Source organism: Siphateles boraxobius, unplaced genomic scaffold, assembly GCF_051911475.1.
Source record: "Siphateles boraxobius isolate OS27281-9 unplaced genomic scaffold, OSU_SipBor_1 59, whole genome shotgun sequence".
Taxonomy (NCBI): Eukaryota; Metazoa; Chordata; class Actinopteri; order Cypriniformes; family Leuciscidae; genus Siphateles; species Siphateles boraxobius.
This window is the reverse complement of record NW_027509185.1, coordinates 250,515-271,683: the sequence shown is the minus strand read 5'-3', so window position 1 is coordinate 271,683 and position 21,169 is coordinate 250,515. Positions and strand designations below refer to the sequence as shown.

General features: G+C 36.9%; 1 protein-coding gene across 2 annotated transcripts; it reads right to left on the bottom strand.

Moving 5' to 3' along the window:
- Positions 1–1,491: 1,491 nt before the first annotated feature.
- Positions 1,492–19,487, bottom strand: lnpa (limb and neural patterns a). Of its 2 annotated transcripts, none has more exons than XM_077206956.1 (13): positions 19,353–19,487; positions 14,963–15,050; positions 14,129–14,170; positions 11,883–12,070; positions 11,682–11,740; positions 11,182–11,222; positions 9,958–10,041; positions 9,828–9,879; positions 9,155–9,346; positions 5,974–6,079; positions 4,643–4,713; positions 4,261–4,440; positions 1,492–2,477 (listed from the first exon to the last, which is right to left on the bottom strand). In XM_077206956.1, exons 2-13 carry the CDS (start codon positions 14,987–14,989, stop codon positions 2,308–2,310), a joined length of 1,212 nt encoding a protein of 403 aa, XP_077063071.1. In that variant the 5' UTR covers positions 14,990–15,050; positions 19,353–19,487; the 3' UTR covers positions 1,492–2,307. The 2 variants fall into 2 exon arrangements, with proteins under 2 accessions (XP_077063071.1, XP_077063072.1); XM_077206957.1 differs by having other exon boundaries at positions 4,285–4,440; positions 19,353–19,475.
- Between the last annotated feature and the right edge of the window lie 1,682 nt (positions 19,488–21,169).

Sequence of the window (21,169 nt, the reverse complement as noted above, 5' to 3'; positions counted from 1 at the left end):
GCATTTAGGCTCAGGTTAGCCTAATGCGGTAGGCTACTTTATTATTATAAAGTGGAGAGGCCGTGAGTGCAGATCATAGGTGCAGAGACGCTCTGCGTGAGTTGTATTTACGACAGTAACGTTAAATACAAGTACTCTACAGCGACTCTAGGGGTCGCTGTTTGACAAAAACGGAATTCCTGCATAGTGCTGCTTTAAGTATATGAGGAGACATGCTCCAGCCAGTGATGCATGTATGCAACTTCCGGCAAAAACCAATCCTAATGGTCTAAAATATAAATGCTTAAAATAGGCTTACCATAGTGAGTCAGGGGAAGACACAAACATGTTTTGGAAGACGGATTGATGATGTATGGAATTTTGTTAATTTTAGAACAAAACAAAAAAAGTTACATAGTGTACCTTTAATTAAAGCTCCAGTCCGTAACTTTTACAAATATATATATATATTTTTTTAAGTTAAAAATGATCCAAAATCATTTTTCCGCGGGAAATTCGAGCATGTCTTTGCGTCACATCTGTACACATAAAGGAGGAGTCTCGGCCAGAGGCTATATTGCGTGTGAGGATGTTGGAGGTGGAGATTTATAGCCTTTTCTCACAGCACTTGATATAATTAAACTTATCAATTTAATGGCAGATCCCGAGAGGTTCAAACGACAATCACCAGCAGTGACAACTGGAGATTCACACGCTGTAAAGTGCAAAAGACTTCGGAGTGGCTACAGAAAAAAAGAGACTGCAACCGGCCCATGCGAAAACAAGGATAATATCGGAAGGGCATTAAATGTAGTCACGCAATGTTGATGTTAACATTAACAATTTGAGAACAAAGTATAATTTGCACAGTTTGACGTGATATGATAAGCGATCGTTAGATTTAATCAGCGCGATTTACTGCAATGCTTTTTTTCCCTTAGTTGGTCAGAACAAAAGTGGAAGATATTGAAATTCTTATGTTGGTCATACTTCAAAAAGTATAATCTGTGATTGCGAATGCCAGTATCCACACCGACTGACCGCCACACATTCTCCTCAAACATTGTGTTCATCCTCGCTGTGCCGTGCCGAGGCACAACCCACGTACAGCTGATCATTCCACGAATAACTGCATTTGCAGATTTTGAACAGAAATGGCGACAAAGAGGAAAACCTACGGACTGTAGCTTTAATTTTTATTTGAAATAAACACCTGTCTGAGCTGATATGCAATGGGAAAACAGAGACAAATTAGTTTGGAAAAAGGCGGATTCGAATTCAGGTTGGCCGCATCAAAAACTACCATCACCCACCTGGCTCTCCACGCCACTGATTCTGTCATCAGCGGGATTTCTTACGCAATTTTCTCTGGAGGCGGAGCTAGTATAATTAGACTCTGCCAACAAGACGGGCTATTTGCACTTGGTGCAAGTAGACACTTCATTAAGCAATAACTTAAAACAAACAAAAAAGATAACGTAACTTTCTTTGCCATAAAACACAACATCAGGATTATGTTTTAAAAACTTTATTATTTCTCATATTAATCCTTGTAGACAATAATAAAAACAGCACTGTATTTTCGCACATGATGCTATGCTTGAATATTCTTTGACTATTCATCTGCTTTTTAAATCTTGAAACAGCTCAAACATGAAGGCACATGAGGCTGAGAACACTGTTCTTATGCTGTAATAAATAAACAGACATTCCTATGGCTGTTCCTGAACAGACATGTAAACACGGGACCGATCTCTCGTTGCACAGCACCTAATGTATGCTACATTTCAATAACAGGCACTGAGAGGATATTCATAACTATAAATATTATAAATATACTTTTGAATGACATTTTTTGCATTAACATATTGTAAATAAAAATATTAAATACATTCAATCACAAAACAGTGCTTATATGGAGGGTGAATGGAAGTGAATGTCAATAGCTGCTTTTCATGCCAACTAAGAGAATAATAAACCGTTATGTGCTGAACGTCCTGCATTTAAGCTTTTACATACAGGTTCTATTCACATAACATGTAAACAAAGACAAAATATAGTTTTCCTATTACACTCAATCATAACTAATAATAATTTGACCCAAAAAAAGTAACCCTCACAAAAATTGCTGACCCCTTATAGTTTCTACTTAGCTTTACTAATGTATTAAATAACACTGCAAAATAACGTAGAAATTAAAACAGAAGGATACAAATGAACTAATGGTAAAGAATAAGACGACCAACCTTCACTGGAAATCAAAGCCACACGCATACACACACACGAGAGGAAGAGACTTAGGTTTCTATTGGCATATTCTCCCTCACTCTACTCCACTTCCATGGCGGACACGTCGAGCTCGGCCTGTGCTTCGTCAGGGAGCTGTGTGTGTGTGTGTGTATCTGGATCTGCTGGCTTCTTCTCTTCTGAAGGACTCTCGTCTGAGCTCTGCTCTCCAGCTTCTGCTTTCACATGCCCTGGACTGGCTGCGTTACCCTCTGATCAACAGAACAAACATCGCTTGTTAGTCCAATCATAGTTCTCTGCCAAAAGAGGCATATTATTGCTTTGACTTGATTTTTCATTGTGGTTTTAAAATAATCTGTCAACCTAACAATCACAAATCACCATGACTATTTCTTCTAAGCTAGTTGAGAAACTATGTTTATGACGACAAAACCATAAATACATTATATGAACAAGTCAGAGAGAGGATGAAAATGGTTAACAGTAATGAGAAGTTAAATTAAACATTTATTTTAGTTTAACATATTACCGTTTAAAAGTTTGGGGAAATATTTTTATTATTAAAAAAAATATATCAATTTTAAATGCATTTTAAATATTCCTGTGATCAAAGCTGAATTTTCAGCATCATTACTCCAGTCTTCAGTGTCACATGATCCTTCAGAAATCAGTCTAATATGATGATTTGATGATCAAGAAACATTTCTGATTATTATTAATGTTGAAAACAGTTGTGCTGCTTCAGATTTTTTTTCCATGATACACTACCATTCAAAGATTTAGGGCAAGTTATATGTATATATAAATAAATAAAAAGTAACACTTATTCAGCAAGGGTGCATTAAATTGATCAAATGTGTCAGTAAAGACACTCATTTTGTACCAATGGATTTCTTTTCAAATAAATGCTGTTATTTTTACCTTTCTATTCATCAAAAAAATCAAGACAAATAGTACCAGTTTCCACAAAAATAATAAGCATGCAAAAATGTTCCACATTAATAAAAATAAGAATCATTATTAATAAGGACAAATAATAATAATGCAAAAACTAAATCATCATATTATACTGATTTCTGAAGGATCATGTGACACTAAAGACTAATGAAGACAAGAGTAATGATGCTGAAAATTCAGCTTTGATCACAGGAATAAATTGCATTTTAAATTATATTACAACAGAAAACCGTTACTTTAAAGTGTAATAATATTTCACAATACTAATGTTTTTACAGTACTTGAGCAAATAAATGCAGCCTGAGTAAGCAGAAGAGGCTTCTTTCAAAAACATTAAAAAATCTTAATTCTTCCAAACCTTTGACCGGTATATACATTAAAAACATTTTTTTTTAGAATAAAGGCCCTTCTACAACAACTAAGGGATAATGAATGATACTATCCAATTATCAAGAAACTTACAAAGTACAAAATTACAATAAGGAAATTAAAATGCTGTTCATAAAAAACAAGAATATTCACTGCAAACCAGCAACCAGACAGACAGGATGGAACAAAAAGGTTCAAATGAAAAAACAAACAAACATTCAAATAAAATGTTTTACATGTATGAAATAAATGTAGCTATAACTAATTCCCAGAATGAAGATGCATAAAAACTGAACACACGCACACACTGTATCATCAGTCATCACTTGCCATTGACTGAGCACATAATAACAGTAGAGAGCAAGACAGGAGTGTGTGTGTGTGTGTGTGTCTGTGTCTGTGTGTGTGTGTGTGTGTGTGTGTGTGTGTGTGTGTGTGTGTGTGTGTGTGTGTGTGTGTGTGTGTGAGATGGAGACACAGGGTAAAGCCCTACTAACTAGGCAGCACTGTGGGGGGGATAGAAGACTCTAAAGCCTTTAATCACCTCACAGATCTGCTCTCAGTACATCAGCAAATGTCCTCTCAGAGGGCATGAGCAGCAGGGACACACACACACATACACACAGACACACACAAACCCACCCCTTCTCAAATCTAAACCGTTAATACTGTGCATAAGTCTCTTAGAATATGAGCATCATCACACACCTCCTCCTGCTGGAGATCTGGTACCTGGGGCAGGTGGAGCACTAGACAGGTCTGTCTCCATGGCAACAGCAGGGGGGTCTTGGCTCATCTTGGTTTCTGCGGTGAATTCTGGGAGACGTGGGGCCTGGGGACGCGTCTTCCGGGCCGGGTTCAGGAAATAACAGTAGGCACATCTGAATGCTAAAACGCCGGCGATAAACAAACTCAACTTATCTGAAATAATCCTTAGACACATGAATATGAAAACAAACATGAAGCACATTCACAATTTGTTCAGACCCGTTTACACTGCAAAAACATCCTCATTGTGCTTTAAAGAGCTCAGTGACAAAATGAACAGTTAAACGTCAGTCAAAGTCCAACGTTTTTCTCTGATTCTTACCTATATATTCAAACTCCTCCTTTAAAGCCATACCATTATGAGACAAACACTGCTGGCATATCAGAGCATATCTGCAATAAAAAGAGAAAAACTATTAAATAAAGCTTTTAAAAAAAACGCTGTGTGTCTGTAGCTACATTAAGTCTAAGGATGTAAGAGACCACATGACATTAAAATGCACCAAATTCACACTGGTCTTATTGTGCACAATTCAGCAGTCTTCAAAAGCCCAGGGTCAGTACCATTTCTTTCTCACCAAGGATGCATTTATTTGATCTCATATACATGTAATATATATATTTATCATTATCAAAACATTCAGTAAACAATATTGAGTAATATTATTTCAATTTTAAATAGCTGTTTTCTATGTGAATATATTGTAAAGTGTAATTTATTCCTGTGATCAAAGCTGAATTTTCAGCATCATTACTCCAGTCTTCAGTGTCACATGATCCTTCAGAAATCAGTGTAATATGATGATTTGCAACTCAAGAAACATTTATTATTTTTATCAGTTGAAAACAGCTATACTGTTTCAGATATTCGTGGAACCCTTATATTTTTCTCTTTAATTAATAAAGTTCAATAGAACAGTGTTTATTTGAAATAGAAATCTTTACTGACACTTTTGATCAATTTAATGCATTCTTGCTTATATAAAAAAAGGCCTACTGACCCCAACCTTTTGCACAGTAGTCTACTGTTTCTAAAAAGAGAAGGTTTTTCATAACAGTTCATCAAAATGTAAACATATCAACCAACTAAATTTAATTCTTGGATTTTTTAAATCTGTTTTATCGCATGTCAGACAAATAAATGTATGTTGCATAGGCAAGTAACGGCAAACTCATGTCAAATCAGGCAAGGTTTCATTTATGCCTGTAGCACAACATGAGTAGGTTCACAACACCCTCAGCGATAGTGAGGCTTGCAATTATTACAAGAATAAAATCCAGATTCTGTTTAACCCTTCAAACCAAGGCCTGCGAAACAATGACTATGTTTACATGTACACCAATAATCAGAGTAAGGACTTAAACACAGTGAACATTACTGGTGCATAAACAGTCAATGTTTCACTTGGAAACGCTTGAAAAGCTGAAATGCATTCCAAGTTCTTTCGGTTTTCTTATTTAAACATTTTAGATGTGTGCTATTTTAATTCTGAATGTAATTCAGCTAAAATGATCTTTATTCTTTGGGCTTGCCTGAACTGAAGCTGAACTTCTCTGCATTATATGGTGAGCTTCCTTTTTCAGAAATCACATCACACCTTGATTCTGCTCAGTGTAAAGATATAAATCATGATTTGAAGATAGACCGTTCACCTGTTCTGAGGTCCATCACCCACTAGGTACTCAATGACCCTGTCCATGGCACCTCGATCTCTGGGGAGGACGGGTCTGGCCAGCGGAGGACCTGGAGGGTGCATTCCTGAGCGCGCACACGCAAACACACACACACACACACACGTCAGTGCACACTGCAGACTGTATCTGTGGCTCAGTGCTGCATGGCCGATGATGAATGATAAGAGGGACAGCTTTTAATAACGACACTGATATGGACCTCCCTCCTCATGCCCGCTGTGATCCACACTCATAATTAATATAATTTAACATCAAGAGCAATCATAGCCAGAAGACTGGTCATTTCTGCCAGACTTGGCATAGTCAGGAATCCCTGCTGCTTACTCATTTACCAGCATATGGAGACGCCGCAGTGGGCCAAGGTGCTTTTCACTTCCAATCTCTTCCTAAAGGTGTTTGCTTGAACAGGGCCCAGATCTGTTCACACACACAGCACACTTACGTGACGAACGCAGCAGGGCCCGTGTCACCTGTCACTCACTGCTAACAGGTGTGTGTGTAGATGACTGGAGATCAAATGACAAAAAATAAATAAATACTAATTTATTATGTTTGATGTATTATGTTTATTAATATTTTGAATTACCATTTACTTGTCTTAGCTATGTTTAATGTTATTTGTAATTTCAGCATGTGCTTCTGTCAGCTATAAATATTTATATATGTACACACACACACAGAACAAAATTCTAAACGCAATTGTATAACACATTTTTCATGAGCTGAACTCAAAGACCTAAAACTTTTTCAATGTACACAAAAGGCTTACTTCTCTCAAATATTGTTCACAAATCTGTCTAAATCTGTGTTAGTGAGCCGAGATAATCCATCCACCTCACAGGTGTGGCATATCAAGATGCTGATTAGACCGCATGATTATTGCACAGGTGTGCCTTATGCTGGCCACAATAAAAGGCCGAATTAAAATGTGCAGTTTTAATCACACAGCACAATGCCACAGATGTCGCACGTTTTGAGGGATCATGCAATTGGCATGCTGACTGCAGGAATGTCAACCAGAGCTGTTGCCCGTGAAATGAATGTTCATTTCTCTACCATAAGCCGTCTCCAAAGGCGTTTCAGAGAATGTGGCGTGAGGCAAATGGTGGTCACACCAGATACTAGGGGTGTAACGATACACAAAACTGACGGTTTGGTTCTTCCCACGTCTTGGTTCGGTGGGATGGGGTTTAGAAAGCTAAAACTGCTTCTTTTTTTTTTAAACAATCTTTAAATGAATTCAATTACAATTAAACGTTTCACAAGGATTAAAAAAAAGATCTGCTAATGCTATAATAAACTATATAGGGAGACCACACATTACTATAACATTAAAGGTTAACAACAGAGCCTAGAGTTTTAGCCCTAATTCAGATGCCATTTATTTTTTAGATATAATAATCAACACATTGTATGAAAACATGTAAACTGAACATACGGCAGTTTTGCATTAACTTATGTTTTTACTCTAATTCGTAATATAATAATTTACACAGTTGCTGTCATTTTCTTGAAAGATATTTTAAACATACATTAAATAATCAAGATATCATTAACAGGTTAAGTAAAATATAATATATAGGCTAACATAGTGCATTTATTTAGTGCAAGGGCTGTGGACACTTGATGACTTCCTGCTGAGGTAAATATAATGCTATGTGACAAAGCTGCTTTATTGACGTCTTTGCGCTGCTGAAACACTGATTGAGCGATTACACGAGTTATGATGCCTTTCAGTAAGTATACTGTATCTTTCAACATACCTTCAGGTGTCCATTCATGTTTATTCTGTAACTGAGGAAGAGATGATCGCGTTTACTCGCGCTCGCGCTGCCGCTTGAAATGAGGAGCTAGTACAGCGATCTGTCACGCCACATCAAAAAGTTAAATGGCATTTATTGTTTGAATTACGTGATCAAATAGACAGAATTTGAAAGATTACACCTTGCTTATTATCGAAAGTAACAAAACACGGAGCTTGCTATTATATGGTGTTAATGGTGGTTAGGCTACAAAACTGAATTTGTTGTGTACACAAGACATGAGGTCCAGTGAGCCAGGGCTGGGCGGGGTAGCAGGGGGCGGGACGTGTTCGGTCCACCATGAGAGAATCGCGATACGTATCGTGGGTTCTGTATCGAGGTTTTTCGGTTCAGTTTGAATATTGTTACATCCCTAACAGATACTGACTAGTTTTCGGAAAAATTTTTTTTTTGTTTTTAAATGTAAAAAAAAATCGGTGTTGACGAGTAAATTAAACTTGAAAGTTGGCCGGTAACATTTTTATGAATTCTAACAATGCACTGTTGTGAGAACAGGAACGTAAACAAATGTAAACGACACTCAGGAAAGTTGACAGGCCAGCACTGCATCGCCAGGAAAGTTTAAGCCTTGACCATTTAAATAGTCAAGCGCAAGACGATGCAAAAGGGAGCTCATTTCGTTACTTGCGAAAACCATGTCTCAGACAGCGCCCGAATATTAAACTGAGCTCTTTCACAACATCTTGCACTTGAGCAGACAAATTCACACAAAAAAATGTAAAAAAATAAATAAATAGCGAGTATCGCTATGTGTGAAGTGAACGCAAACAGTCTCATGTGTAACAGTATCAGTATATTAGATGCGTGCCTAAAATTTGTGCTGCTGTCTGTTTTAATGTTAATCAAACAACAACAGACAACGAAAAAACTTCTCACTTCTCTAAACTGAATAACTTTGGTCATTTTAATAAGGATTCATTAATAAGGATGTTGAATTTATACAGTAAAGACTACGCAGTGTTATTTTACATTTGATTATTAAATTTCTGTACCTGAAAAGCACTGTTAATTTTATTTGTATCTTTGTTATATTGTATTTGTGATTTTGCTTGTAATTTGATTATTTGTTCTTTTATTACTAACTGTTTATATTAGTTAGGCTAGTCATTTTAGCTGTGGTATTGAAATTGGAAACGAGGATTGTGTATTTTCACTGGTAAAATTTACGTGTAATTACTGCCCCTTTTGTGAAAAAAGCCATTTGCCATTGGCAAAAAGTTAATTTTAGGACCTGCAGGTCTTTGTTGAAGCACCATTTCCAGCCCATCTATGCCAACCAAAGCCAATCAGACATTGAGAGAGGACATGAGACTCACCCATCCCTAGGGCAGGAGTGCCAGCCAGGGTCCCAGGCCTCCTGATCAGACCGTGTGGGGTTGAGGTGGACAGACCCTTTTCAGGTGGCCCACCCGGGGCAGACAGTGGAGTCGGGGGGACTGAGGGGCCAGATCCAGGACCGGGAGGTGGACGTCCAGCAGGACGAGGGGACACGAGCCTCTGACGCAGCTCTGAGCAGAAAAGCACATGATTCTGACAGTAAACCACAAGAAAACGCTCAGAGGCCATAAAAACACACAAGTGTCCAGTACGAAGCGTTTTCGATACGACAGAATCATCGCTGTCTATGTATATTGCGCACCTGATCTCACTCATAGATTTTTTACCGTACCATTTCTAAAACACGTTAACCATTATGTCAATCCCAATATAATTAATTTATAGGAAAAACCATCAAAAATACACATAACTTGGGAGTCATGATGATGAAAGAACCCTATATTTGCAATAACAGAAACTTTGTTTCACAGTTGGCTCTGGTGTTGCTGCATGGTTAAAACAATTCTCCCTGGACACTTGGCTTTTCCTTCATCAGTATGAAAGTTATCAGGTAATTACACTATGATGAAAGATAATAAAAAAATGAGATGCAAAATGCACCAATTGTGAGTTCATGTTGACTTTAAAGGGGGAAAGGACTTGTTCGCTCACCTTGGCCTTGTCTTGGAGTCGCCGGAGGGCCAATGGGTTGAGCTTCGAACTCCTAAACAAAGCAAAAACATTAATCCACCATCACATATGCAAATAGATTTATTTACAGACTTAAGAATAAGGAGCTTACAAGCTTTTTCTTAGAGTCTGGGTCAAACCGTTCCAAAATCAGCTTGGCATTTTTGTAGGTTTCAGTTTCCATTACCTGTTCAAGCTGTGTAAGAAAATATTACAGTCACATAACCACAATTACATCACACAGAGATGCCAACTGACTAACAATGAAAACTTATATTGTTCAGAATTTCAAAAAAACTATTAAATTTATGACATCACTCCATGTCGGATAAAGGAGCTGCTTATTTTTTTAGTTTAATTGCAGAAAGAAACCCAGTCCGTTTTCTTGCAGTCTCTTGTTTGGTTTAATTTAAAAACTTCATTTCAGGGAAAGAGCAAATAGTGCTAATTATTTAACTTTAATGAATAGAATAATTACAAGCCCTACTGCGATAATGTGGAGTGCGAAAATCCATCAGCTGTAATTATTGAAAGTTATTAGACATGACAGTGGATGACAAGCAATTTCTCAGATTTATTTCCTCCCATCACTAAACACTATTAATTTAAAGACAAGTCGTTAGCTAAGCACTTTACCAAGTAAAGTCTTTGTGCCAATTACCCGTTGTCTTCATTGATTTCGGATTATTTATTAAGAGCAGAAATTATCTCTTTCTCTCACTGACAGCAGAGAGGCGCAATATGATGAAAGCAAAACAGGACGTTGTTGTGCTAACATTAGTATAGGGCTAACTAGCTCGTACGGGAAGAGAGAAGATCTCTGACTGGGTGAAATTACTAGCTCATCGCTCATATTAAAAAAATCCTGACATTCATGAGAGGGGCTCATGAGTTTTATCCCTTAAAACTCATCTTTGATCCTTAAAACGACACATTTAAACCTTTTTTCCGTAAAAATAAGTTTTCTTAATGCCTTAAAATGGCTTGAAAGTAACTTTACACCTTTGCCTCATTTAGTATACTCTGTTCTATGAATATGCAAATTAGCCCCGCCTTCACATTGATCTGATTGGTTACAAGGTAGTTTGTGACGTCAGAAACACCAGAAACACTGAAAATACTCAGTGAAGTTTGACTTATGAAGTTACACATGGTATGTCTTAAAGCAAATTAAAAACACCACATAGACATATAAACAACATTAAAAGCTTGATTTTCACCACAGGGAGACTTTAAAGTGCTCTATACAGGTAAAAAACCAGACACAAACTAGCACAAAATTAACTACAGACCAGGAAGTGACATTCAAAGAAAGACACTGCTACTGATTACTCACTATTTTCTTTTTCTCTGCTTTCAGATCTTCTAATTTTTCATCTAAGATGCAAAATAAAAATAAAAAACAAAAATTAAAGTGTAAGATATGATTAAAGACCCATTCACACCAAGGACAATAACTAATACTAATGATAATTATTTAGTTAAAAATATTTCTAAATGTAAAAGAATAGCAGATTTCACACCACAACTATAACAGCACAGAGAAACGATAATGCTGGAATCACATTCAGAACTTTTTTTACAGCTGATAAATCATAAAAAACATTGACAGCCAATCAGAATCCATCCTGCTTTAAGAGCTTGAGATGACAAAAGAGCAGAGCCAAGTTATAATAAACAGAACGATATCGTCTGTAGTATACGTATAGTTATCGTTCTTGTGTGAATGGGCCTTAAAACAACAGTGTCATCATTACAGACTGACCTCGTATTGAGATCAAATATAAAAAGTATTGAGTTCAGATTTTGCTATTGGGTTCACAGGGAAATTCTTACTGTTTCTCTCCGTTCGTTTGTTGTACAAAAAAATCAGCAGTTTCCTCAGGAGCCAAACTCTGCAGGAAGGAAAAACAACTTTTATCATTTAAAAGTCATAATAATTGGAAAAATTGACACTTTGAATCAAAACCAAATGAACAGAATTTCCCATCGTTCCTTTGACGGTCTGAACTCGACGACTGAACATAAAGTACTTACACCAGAGGAAATATGAAGAATGGTGACGCCACTATTACTTTTCCCATCGTCTGCTCTGGGATGTACCAGACGTAGACGACCGTACAGGCGATCATGTACAGCAGGACCGAGTACAACAGCAGTCGGTAAACCCATAACTTCCGCTGCTTTTGGTTCTTCTCTCTGCATTCCTCAAGGGCCTGGATGTCCTGAGAGAGATCATTTAAAAACATGTCATTAGTCTCATTCAAACGGAAAACACTGTCAGATTTGGATTATCACTCATATTTAATTATATGTGTGCTTTCCTACAAAAGCATGATTTCAGTCGGTTTTATAAAGGAAAATTTAAGACTTCTTAAAAGACCTTTTTAAGGCCAAGTAAAGAAAATTTAAGAAATAAACTGAAGGGAACGATACGTTCTCAAAATGTAAATGTCGAGTGAAAAATGTCTAGGGAGTTTTATTAGCAACACTTCAGAGTTTGACAATACAACTTTAAACAGATATCCATTACTTTTTGACTACGTAATTTCACAAAAATAGTAGCATAAAATATGAAGTCTTGTTTTCTGTGAAATTGATCAAAATGAGGTGAGAACAAATATCTTCCAATGGGCTCAGAAAAATCAACTTAATTCAAAGGGAAGTTTTCATAAAACAAGAACAAAAATCCATCAGTGAGTTAAGCATACGCTCACATAATTTTGTTCTATTTTTCAAGACTTTATTTAAGGATTTCGACAAAAATACAGAGGCAGATATTAATTTTTTGCTATGCATGCACCATTGAATGCCTTAATTATGAATTTATAATATTCTGCCCTGATTTAAGACCTTTTAAAGGCCTTAATTCGTGTAAGAGTGAATTAAGACTTTGGAACCATTTACACAACACCATTTTCAACTAAAAACAGAAAACTTTATGCATTTTGGCCGTTCATTTATATGACAGTGGTGTTTTGGGGGCCTGAAAATGCAAATTTTGATATAGTTATCATCTCCTTGTAAACAACAAACATACATACATTAAAAACAGTAATGCGCATGTGTATTATGTGTTCAGTGTATAGGCTGGTAGTGTTTATTTACAGTGACATCGCCATCTACTGGCCTTGCAGCAGAAAGCAGCGTTTTTAATAGTTTTCGCAAATCCATGTGAACGGGATCGTTTTAACAACGTTGTCATCTATATGTGCAAAAGGAAAAACGTTTCAGTTTTTAGCACACTGTTGTCGTGTCACCTGCAGAAATCCTGCTTAAGTTTCTTACAAGAAAAGGCTCATCCGGTGTTTCTGAATTTAAAATAGGACCTAGTTCTGAATACAAAGCCAAAAATGTTTATACATTTCAGTCCAAAACAGGAAATTAATACAACTGTGTGTAGACCTGTCACGATCAATTGTCATACAAACAATTGCGATAAACGATATAATTTTTGTTTATGTCACATACAATTGTTAATGTAATGCATTGTTTTTTAAAACGTGATGAGCTGAAGTATTGTGTTCCAGCATTGGGACATGAGGGTATGTTTTAGCAGGATCAGGTCAAAAAAAGTCACCAAATTACTACAAACTTTAAAATGTCTTGCGCCATACAGTAAGTGCGGGAGGAAAATTTGTCAAAACTTACATGACCTACATAAATAAATACCCAAAGCAGAACTTGAGACCGGATCTGTTCAAGCACCACAAATGGAATTTACCCGCACACAGATCTGTGCACGTTATACAAATTGGGTCAAACTTGTTTAGGACAAATCACATGTCTTTGGCTTCTAAACAGTAAATGTACCAAAGAAAATCCTAAAATATCTACTTAGAGTTACACACAGTGCCTGTACTGTTGCAGACATTTGTGTCTGTCTGTAATGTGGTGTTATTCTATGAGCCATGACTGAACCTAAAAAAACCCTGGTGTCATTAACACCAGTTTATTTTTTATAGAGTCCAAATAATCATTAATCAAAATATCTTCCCCTCCCTCTTGCTCTTATGATGGGTTTACTTGCGCGAGGGCGAGGCAACCTGTCACTCACATGAGATCCACCAATAGCAAACCACAACCATCCAATCAATTCCATGTAGACAAAATCAAGCCCCGCCCACATTTGTTCTTGTTTGAGAAGTTGTTTCACTCGGGTATACGTCACAATAGGGAAATAAAGACTATCGCAACTTCCGTGGTTTAACTGCATAAGGACACCTTCAATGTCAGAAAAGTACAACACGCAGAAAATGGATAAGACTCATGCAGTTTTATACCTTATCAAGACCCTCCAAGACCTCTACGGTGGATGGCTTGGCCTGTGGAAGGACACACGAGAGTTAGCAATAAAAAAGCAAACCCTCACCAAGAATAAAACAAAAATTTCCCCAACTGAAAATTGGTAAGAGGTACAAAAGTTTCTATATTTATATTTGTATGTACCTTAGTATTAGGGCTGCACAATATATTGAAATATCGCAAATGTATATATCGCGGTATGCATATCGCAGCAGCTTGCAATAACTGGGGTCATGAACAAAAGACAAAGAGAAAATCACTCACTGCTCTTTGCTGAAAAACTTTTGTAGCTTTAATAAGAATCAGTATCTAATTCATACAGTGAAAACTAAGCAGTGCTTATTTTTGCATTTGATTATTCAGTTTCTGCTGTTTAATAAACCTAATGTACCTGAAACCCTAAACCCTGTGGTTTACACTAATGTTAAAATAACACTTACTTCTTATGCTACAGTAGAACACTGTTTTCTTGTCACAAAAAGAATGTGAGACACATATAGGTTATATCATTTTAAATATATTTTAAAGATAATTAAAAACATTTTACACACTTTTAGCATTAGCTATCGTATCACATATCGAATATCGCATTATTTAATGAGTTATCGAATATCGCATTTTTCTTCAATATCGTGCAGCCCTACTTAGTATGCAATATTAACTTAACCTACACATTTTAGTGAGTTTTTAAAAATAAATTAAAAAATGACAACAGGAGTAGCACAACATATATTTGTGTCATTTATCCATGCCACATTCAAATCAAATAGCTGCCTACATCCTACAAGTTTGAGTGACTGAAGCACATTTACCCTCCACCGAGACACCACAGCGCCCATCTCTCGAGTACAGTCCTTCTCGCTTAGCTGTTACTCGTCACTCCACGCCAAAGCCTGACACCTGTTCACAGAGGAGACCGCTTCTTTCAGCAATAACAATATTTAAGTTCCAAACCAGATCATGATAGACGGTTTCCACTTGAGGTGATATCAGGACTAGAGAACGGATTATAAAGACTCAGAAGGCTTTCACCAACAAATATTTGGACACTTAAAGGGTTAGTTCATCCAAAAATAAATTGTGTCATCATTTACTCACACTCATGTTGTTCCAAACCCGTAAGACTTCATCATCAGATCACAAATAAAGATATTTTTATTGAAATCTGTCCATCCATTGACAGCTACACTTTGACGCTTCAAAAAGTTCAGAAAAAGATCGTAAAACTAATCCATATGAATTTATCAGTTTAGTCATATTTTCTGAAGAGACTCGATCACTTTATATAATGAACAGATTGAAATTTGGCTTTTATTCACAAATAAACATTCATCAACTCACTCATTAGTTGTGGTTAACGTAAGCTCAAGCATGTTCGCTTGAAGTGCGAGAACCAATGAGGTTCATTCTCGTGTTACGCAGCCCGTTTGAGCTTCAGCAAGAACCAATGAGGTTCATTCTCGTGTTACGTAGCCCGTTTGAGCTTCAGCAAGAACCAATGAGGTTCATTCTCGTGTTACGCAGCACGTTTGAGCTTCAGCAAGAACCAATGAGGTTCATTCTCGTGTTACGCAGCATGTTTGAGCTTCAGCAAGAACCAATGAGGTTCATTCTCGTGTTACGCAGCACGTTTGAGCTTCAGCAAGAACCAATGAGGTTCATTCTCGTGTTACGCAGCCCGTTTGAGCTTCTGCAAGAACCAATGAGGTTCATTCTCGTGTTACGCAGCACGTTTGAGCTTCAGCAAGAACCAATGAGGTTCATTCTCGTTACGCAGCCCGTTTGAGCTTCTGCAAGAACCAATGAGGTTCATTCTCGTGTTACGCAGCACATTTGAGTTTCTGCAAGAACCAATGAGGTTCATTCTCGTGTTACGCAGCACGTTTGAGCTTCAGCAAGAACCAATGAGGTTCATTCTCGTGTTACGCAGCCCGTTTGAGCTTCAGCAAGAACCAATGTGGTTCATTCTCGTGTTACGCAGCCCGTTTGAGCTTCAGCAAGAACCAATGAGGTTCATTCTCGTGTTACGCAGCATGTTTGAGCTTCAGCAAGAACCAATGAGGTTCATTCTCGTGTTATGCAGCATGTTTGAGCTTCAGCAAGAACCAATGAGGTTCATTCTCGTGTTACGCAGCCCGTTTGAGCTTCTGCAAGAACCAATGAGGTTCATTCTCGTGTTACGCAGCATGTTTGAGCTTCAGCAAGAACCAATGAGGTTCATTCTCGTGTTACGCAGCCCGTTTGAGCTTCTGCAAGAACCAATGAGGTTCATTCTCGTGTTACGCAGCACGTTTGAGCTTCAGCAATAACCAATGAGGTTCATTCTCATGTTACGCAGCCCGTTTGAGCTTCTGCAAGAACCAATGAGGTTCATTCTCATGTTACGCAGCACGTTTGAGCTTCTGCAAGAACCAATGAGGTTCATTCTCGTGTTACGCAGCACATTTGAGTTTCTGCAAGAACCAATGAGGTTCATTCTCGTGTTACGCAGCACATTTGAGCTTCTGCAAGAACCAATGAGGTTCATTCTCGTGTTACGCAGCACGTTTGAGCTTCAGCAAGAACCAATGAGGTTCATTCTCGTTACGCAGCCCGTTTGAGCTTCTGCAAGAACCAATGAGGTTCATTCTCGTGTTACGCAGCACATTTGAGTTTCTGCAAGAACCAATGAGGTTCATTCTCGTGTTACGCAGCACGTTTGAGCTTCTGCAAGAACCAATGAGGTTTGATCACACGCATTGAGCTTCTGTTTATGTTCGCTAATCAATGTTTATATGGGAATAAGTCTAAATTCAGTCTGTTCATCATATAAAGTGATCGAGTTACTTCAAAAAGTTTCGACTAAAACACTCACTTAATATGGATAGGCTAGTTTAATGATCGCTTTATGAACATGTTGAAGGGTCAAAGTGGTAGTTGTGTAGCTGTCAATGGACGGACAGAAATCTTTCAGATTTTATTAAAAAGAGCTTTATTTGTGTTCTAAAGATGAATGAGAAACTCTTACGGGTTTGGAAGGACATGAGGGTGAGTAATTAATATCATTATTTTAATTTTTGGGTGAACTATCCCTTAAGTTTCACTTACAAATGTATGAATTTTGCTGCATTAAGAACAAAAAAAGTGTCTTCAAACAAATTGAGATTTTCACAGTTTTTCATCTTCACTTTTCTTATCCATTTTAATAAGTGGTCGACCGATATATCGGCCGATATTTGGCTTTTTTTAAATATCGGCATCGGCCGATAAGTTTTTCTGATTGGCCGGCGCTATTTTGCGGCGTTCTATTTTGACGGCGCTGCAGACTTTTATTTTGACGGGTGGCGCTGAGAACACCGGCACCTGAGAAGAGAACGGTTCTGTCTTTGTTAGACAGAACCGGTGGCTACAGAACTGGTAATCAAAGAAAGTAAATGGTATGCGAAAAATTAATATGTTTGCTTTTATATTATTTGTAACAGAAAAGGCAAACAATCAGGCTAAAATACTTTCTCATTTATCGTCAACATTCAGCAAATGCACATCTACATAATTTAAACAAATCTCTGAATATCTTATAAACATTAAATTTCACAAACATTGCAGATTTAATCGAATCCAGTTGTAATATATTGTGAAGTGTGCATTTGTAGCCTGCATAAACATGTTACTGCGAGTGACGGTCGGTCCGTGCGAAGTGAGTGAATGCGAACAGAAGATCAGCTTCACAGGAGACGCGATCGAAAAACTTTAAATCCTTCATTTTAAAATATGCTTTGCTATATCCAGTTGCCCACGGTGTCATATTCATGCCGTTTTCACTGTGTGCTGTATGTAAAATTAGCGTTACCTTGTCAAAAGTCAAAGTAAAAAAAATATGATTGTCAGTGCGCTTGAAATGACCAGATTACTGAGTGCCCTGTTACAGTGTTTACTTCCCTTTTTATTCACATATTTTTAAACAAGTACTTTATTTTCGAAAAATACTGTAATAGGATTGCAGATACAAGAAGTTGCCATCTAAAGTATATGGCCTAAGCAGTTTATTTTAAATATTTTTAAATATTTATTAAATTTATCTAATTTATTAAATATTGATTTATATAAATATAAAGTGTGTGTGTGTATATATATATATATGTTTGATATATAAATATAAATATCGGCTTTATATCGGCCACCCTGCTCTCTAAGATATCGGCATCGACCATCAAAAAACCCATATCGGTCGACCACTAATTTTAATGCATGTTTGAAGTATGGTGTACAACCACGTAAATTAGTAAATTTGTGTTGAATGCATCGATTTGTCGCACTGTTTGTTCATAATCTTGGAAAAAAAACTATTGATAAAAAAATAATAGCTAGTTCCCTGGTTTGAAGTCAGTTGTCCTAAAGATCCTATCAGAGAAGAGTCCTATACAAGCAACACAGGTGTAGACAATCACATTAACCAACAACATGTATTTTTTTAATGCTTTGCTTGAAAAGGGGTATTTGCTCTCTCTCTCTCTCTCTCTCTCTCTCTCTCTCTCTCTCTAATCAATACCATTTATATTTTGTTTTCTGATGCACTTTCAGAAATTGTGTTTTGACTGCACACATACTTTATGAACCCACTGTATCTCGCACAAGCAGGGTTAGATGCTCAGTGATATCAGATATCACCAGAGGAGCTCACGACATCTGGGGGCTCTGGAAAGTAACAAGACACTACTCTATTTTAAACTGCAGGGTTCTCAGATAGAAGGACCTTTAAATGCAGACTGACTGTATGAATCAGAGTACAGAGTACATGCAAACTACGAGAAGGACCCATGTATCGTTAAGTCGCTTTATAACTTGTTTATAATTCAACCTCACCCTTTCAACTTCAGAGTGACTTCAGGATAGCATAACATTTAATTCGCACTTGATATAATGCTAATCAAAAACTTCATGAGTTATTAATCTCATTCTGGTTGCTAAAACATTGCGCTTTAAATGTGGTAGCATAGAACAAACTCGCCGACTGATGGTACTTCCTTAAACGAACTAGAATAGCAGGAATACTTTATTAAAGATGAATGACTTTAAGGCAGTCTAACTCGCTAACTTACTGCACAGCTGATAAAGCGGACATGATTAGACGACATGTTGTTCTCTTTCGCACTAGTACGCAGCTTTAATGTGCATAACCACGCCGAAATATACCAAAAACAAACATAATTTAGCATGCCTTACCCGTAAACAAGGAATCCAGCAGAGACCTGCGTTATTATTATTCCCCTACTTCGACTGTAGACGTCATCATACTGCACCCACAAGCCCACGCGCCACGGACCTCCTCTCCTTCACCGCTCTGTCACGTGATCAAGCACTTTCGTTCTCACAAAGCGCGGGAAAAAGGAATGAACTTCACGCCGTACTTCCGGAAAGTTCACTACACAACGAAAGCAAAGGATTTATTGCAGAAAATTCACGTGTTTTACTTATTCTGTATTTTGATATAAATAATAATACAAAATACGAAATAATAATATATATGCACCTGCCACAGCTGCTGTTATTGTATTGGTTAACAATTAATTGTGTTAACAATGAATTAAAAGCTGTTTTAAAAGGAGTGCTAATGTTGCATTCAACTTGCTTTTTTATTCTAAAAACAAATGTATTGAAGGTCAAGCCATTAAGATGATTGTATAATCAATTCACAAATATTAATAAATAAATGCATAATGTCTAAGTAATGCGTTAAATAATGAAAATAAAACAAGTATAGCCTAATATGCTGCATGATTGTCTATTCTGGTGCTTTTATGCTATTAAGTGTGAAGGAAATGAGACTATAGCCAAAATTGGGTTTGTCAATTCCGTTCATTTCAATTGCATCATTATTTAGTTTAGGTGCAGTTGAGCATGACGAGGAGAAAATCTGACGTCATTGGGCATACTAGAGCCTAGCCATACTAGCCTTTAGAGCATACTAATTCAATTCATTTCAATTCACCTTTATCTTTATAGCGCTTTTCATAATACATAGGCCTATCGCTTCAAAGCAGCTTTACAGAAAATGCATGTCTACATTACAATTTAGGGTGATCTGTTATCAGAGGTAACTGTGTCCAAGTATCTATTTCAGAAATGTAGGCCTACATGTACAAATCACAGAGTTAACTAATAATGTATTAATTTAAACAATGTGTTAATTTAAGGCAGAAACAATGAGCTCATTGCAGTAATGAGTACGTTTGTTAACCACTGATTAGGATATATAGAAAAACGTGGCATTGGTGCACCTTTAGACGTAGCCTAATAAGGGTCCATTTAGGTGCAGTGAGGTTAAATGTGTATTCACTTATATAGATGTTAACACGTGTGGCACATTTTTAGATTTACACTACATTTTTTTTGTTTAGTGTCACTGTAAAAGTGATAACGTGCAATTGTAACATTAAGAAACTGTTTACATTGTTTTGTTAGTGTAACCTAATTTTTGTTGTTGTTGTTGTTGGATAATTCAGTGATGTTAATATTTTTAACTAAAATAAATTAATTGTCTTGTCAGCTGCTTTGAACGATAGAAATGTATGTTTTGCAGAAGTACCACTACTTTACCATTGAATAATAATAACAACAACATCAACAATATTAATAATATTGCATTATTGGCTAATCTAATTAATTTTGTTTTGTGCGGCAATTCGTACGAATTTTACGAGGTGGCTAATTCGTACGAATTTTTTCGATTTTTGCTAAATCGTACATATTTTACGAGTTGCCCAATTCGTATGATTTTGTACGAATGACCTACCTCTGACCCCGCCCCTAAACCTACCCATCACGTGGGTTTAGACAAATAGTACAAATTCGTATTCGTACGAATTCATACGAATTAGCCACTTTTTAATCACTCGTACAAATTCGTACGAATTGGTCGTGAGATAGCGTTGCGTACTGTGCAAAAGTCTTAGGCACATAGTTTTTTGTTTTACTCCACACAGAGATCTGATCTCACCATCATAGAGTCTGTCTGTGATTACATGAAGAAACAGAAGAAA

Excerpts from the sequence above, each read along its gene's own strand:
- lnpa (XM_077206956.1), bottom strand. The coding sequence starts at position 14,989 with ATGGGCGCTGTGGTGTCTCGGTGGAGG. Across the intron at positions 9,347-9,827 it reads GACTCCAAGACAAGGCCAAG|AGCTGCGTCAGAGGCTCGTG; the intron begins GTGAGCGAACAA and ends TTTTCTGCTCAG. Across the intron at positions 6,080-9,154 it reads CACTCCTGCCCTAGGGATGG|GAATGCACCCTCCAGGTCCT; the intron begins GTGAGTCTCATG and ends GTGCGCGCTCAG.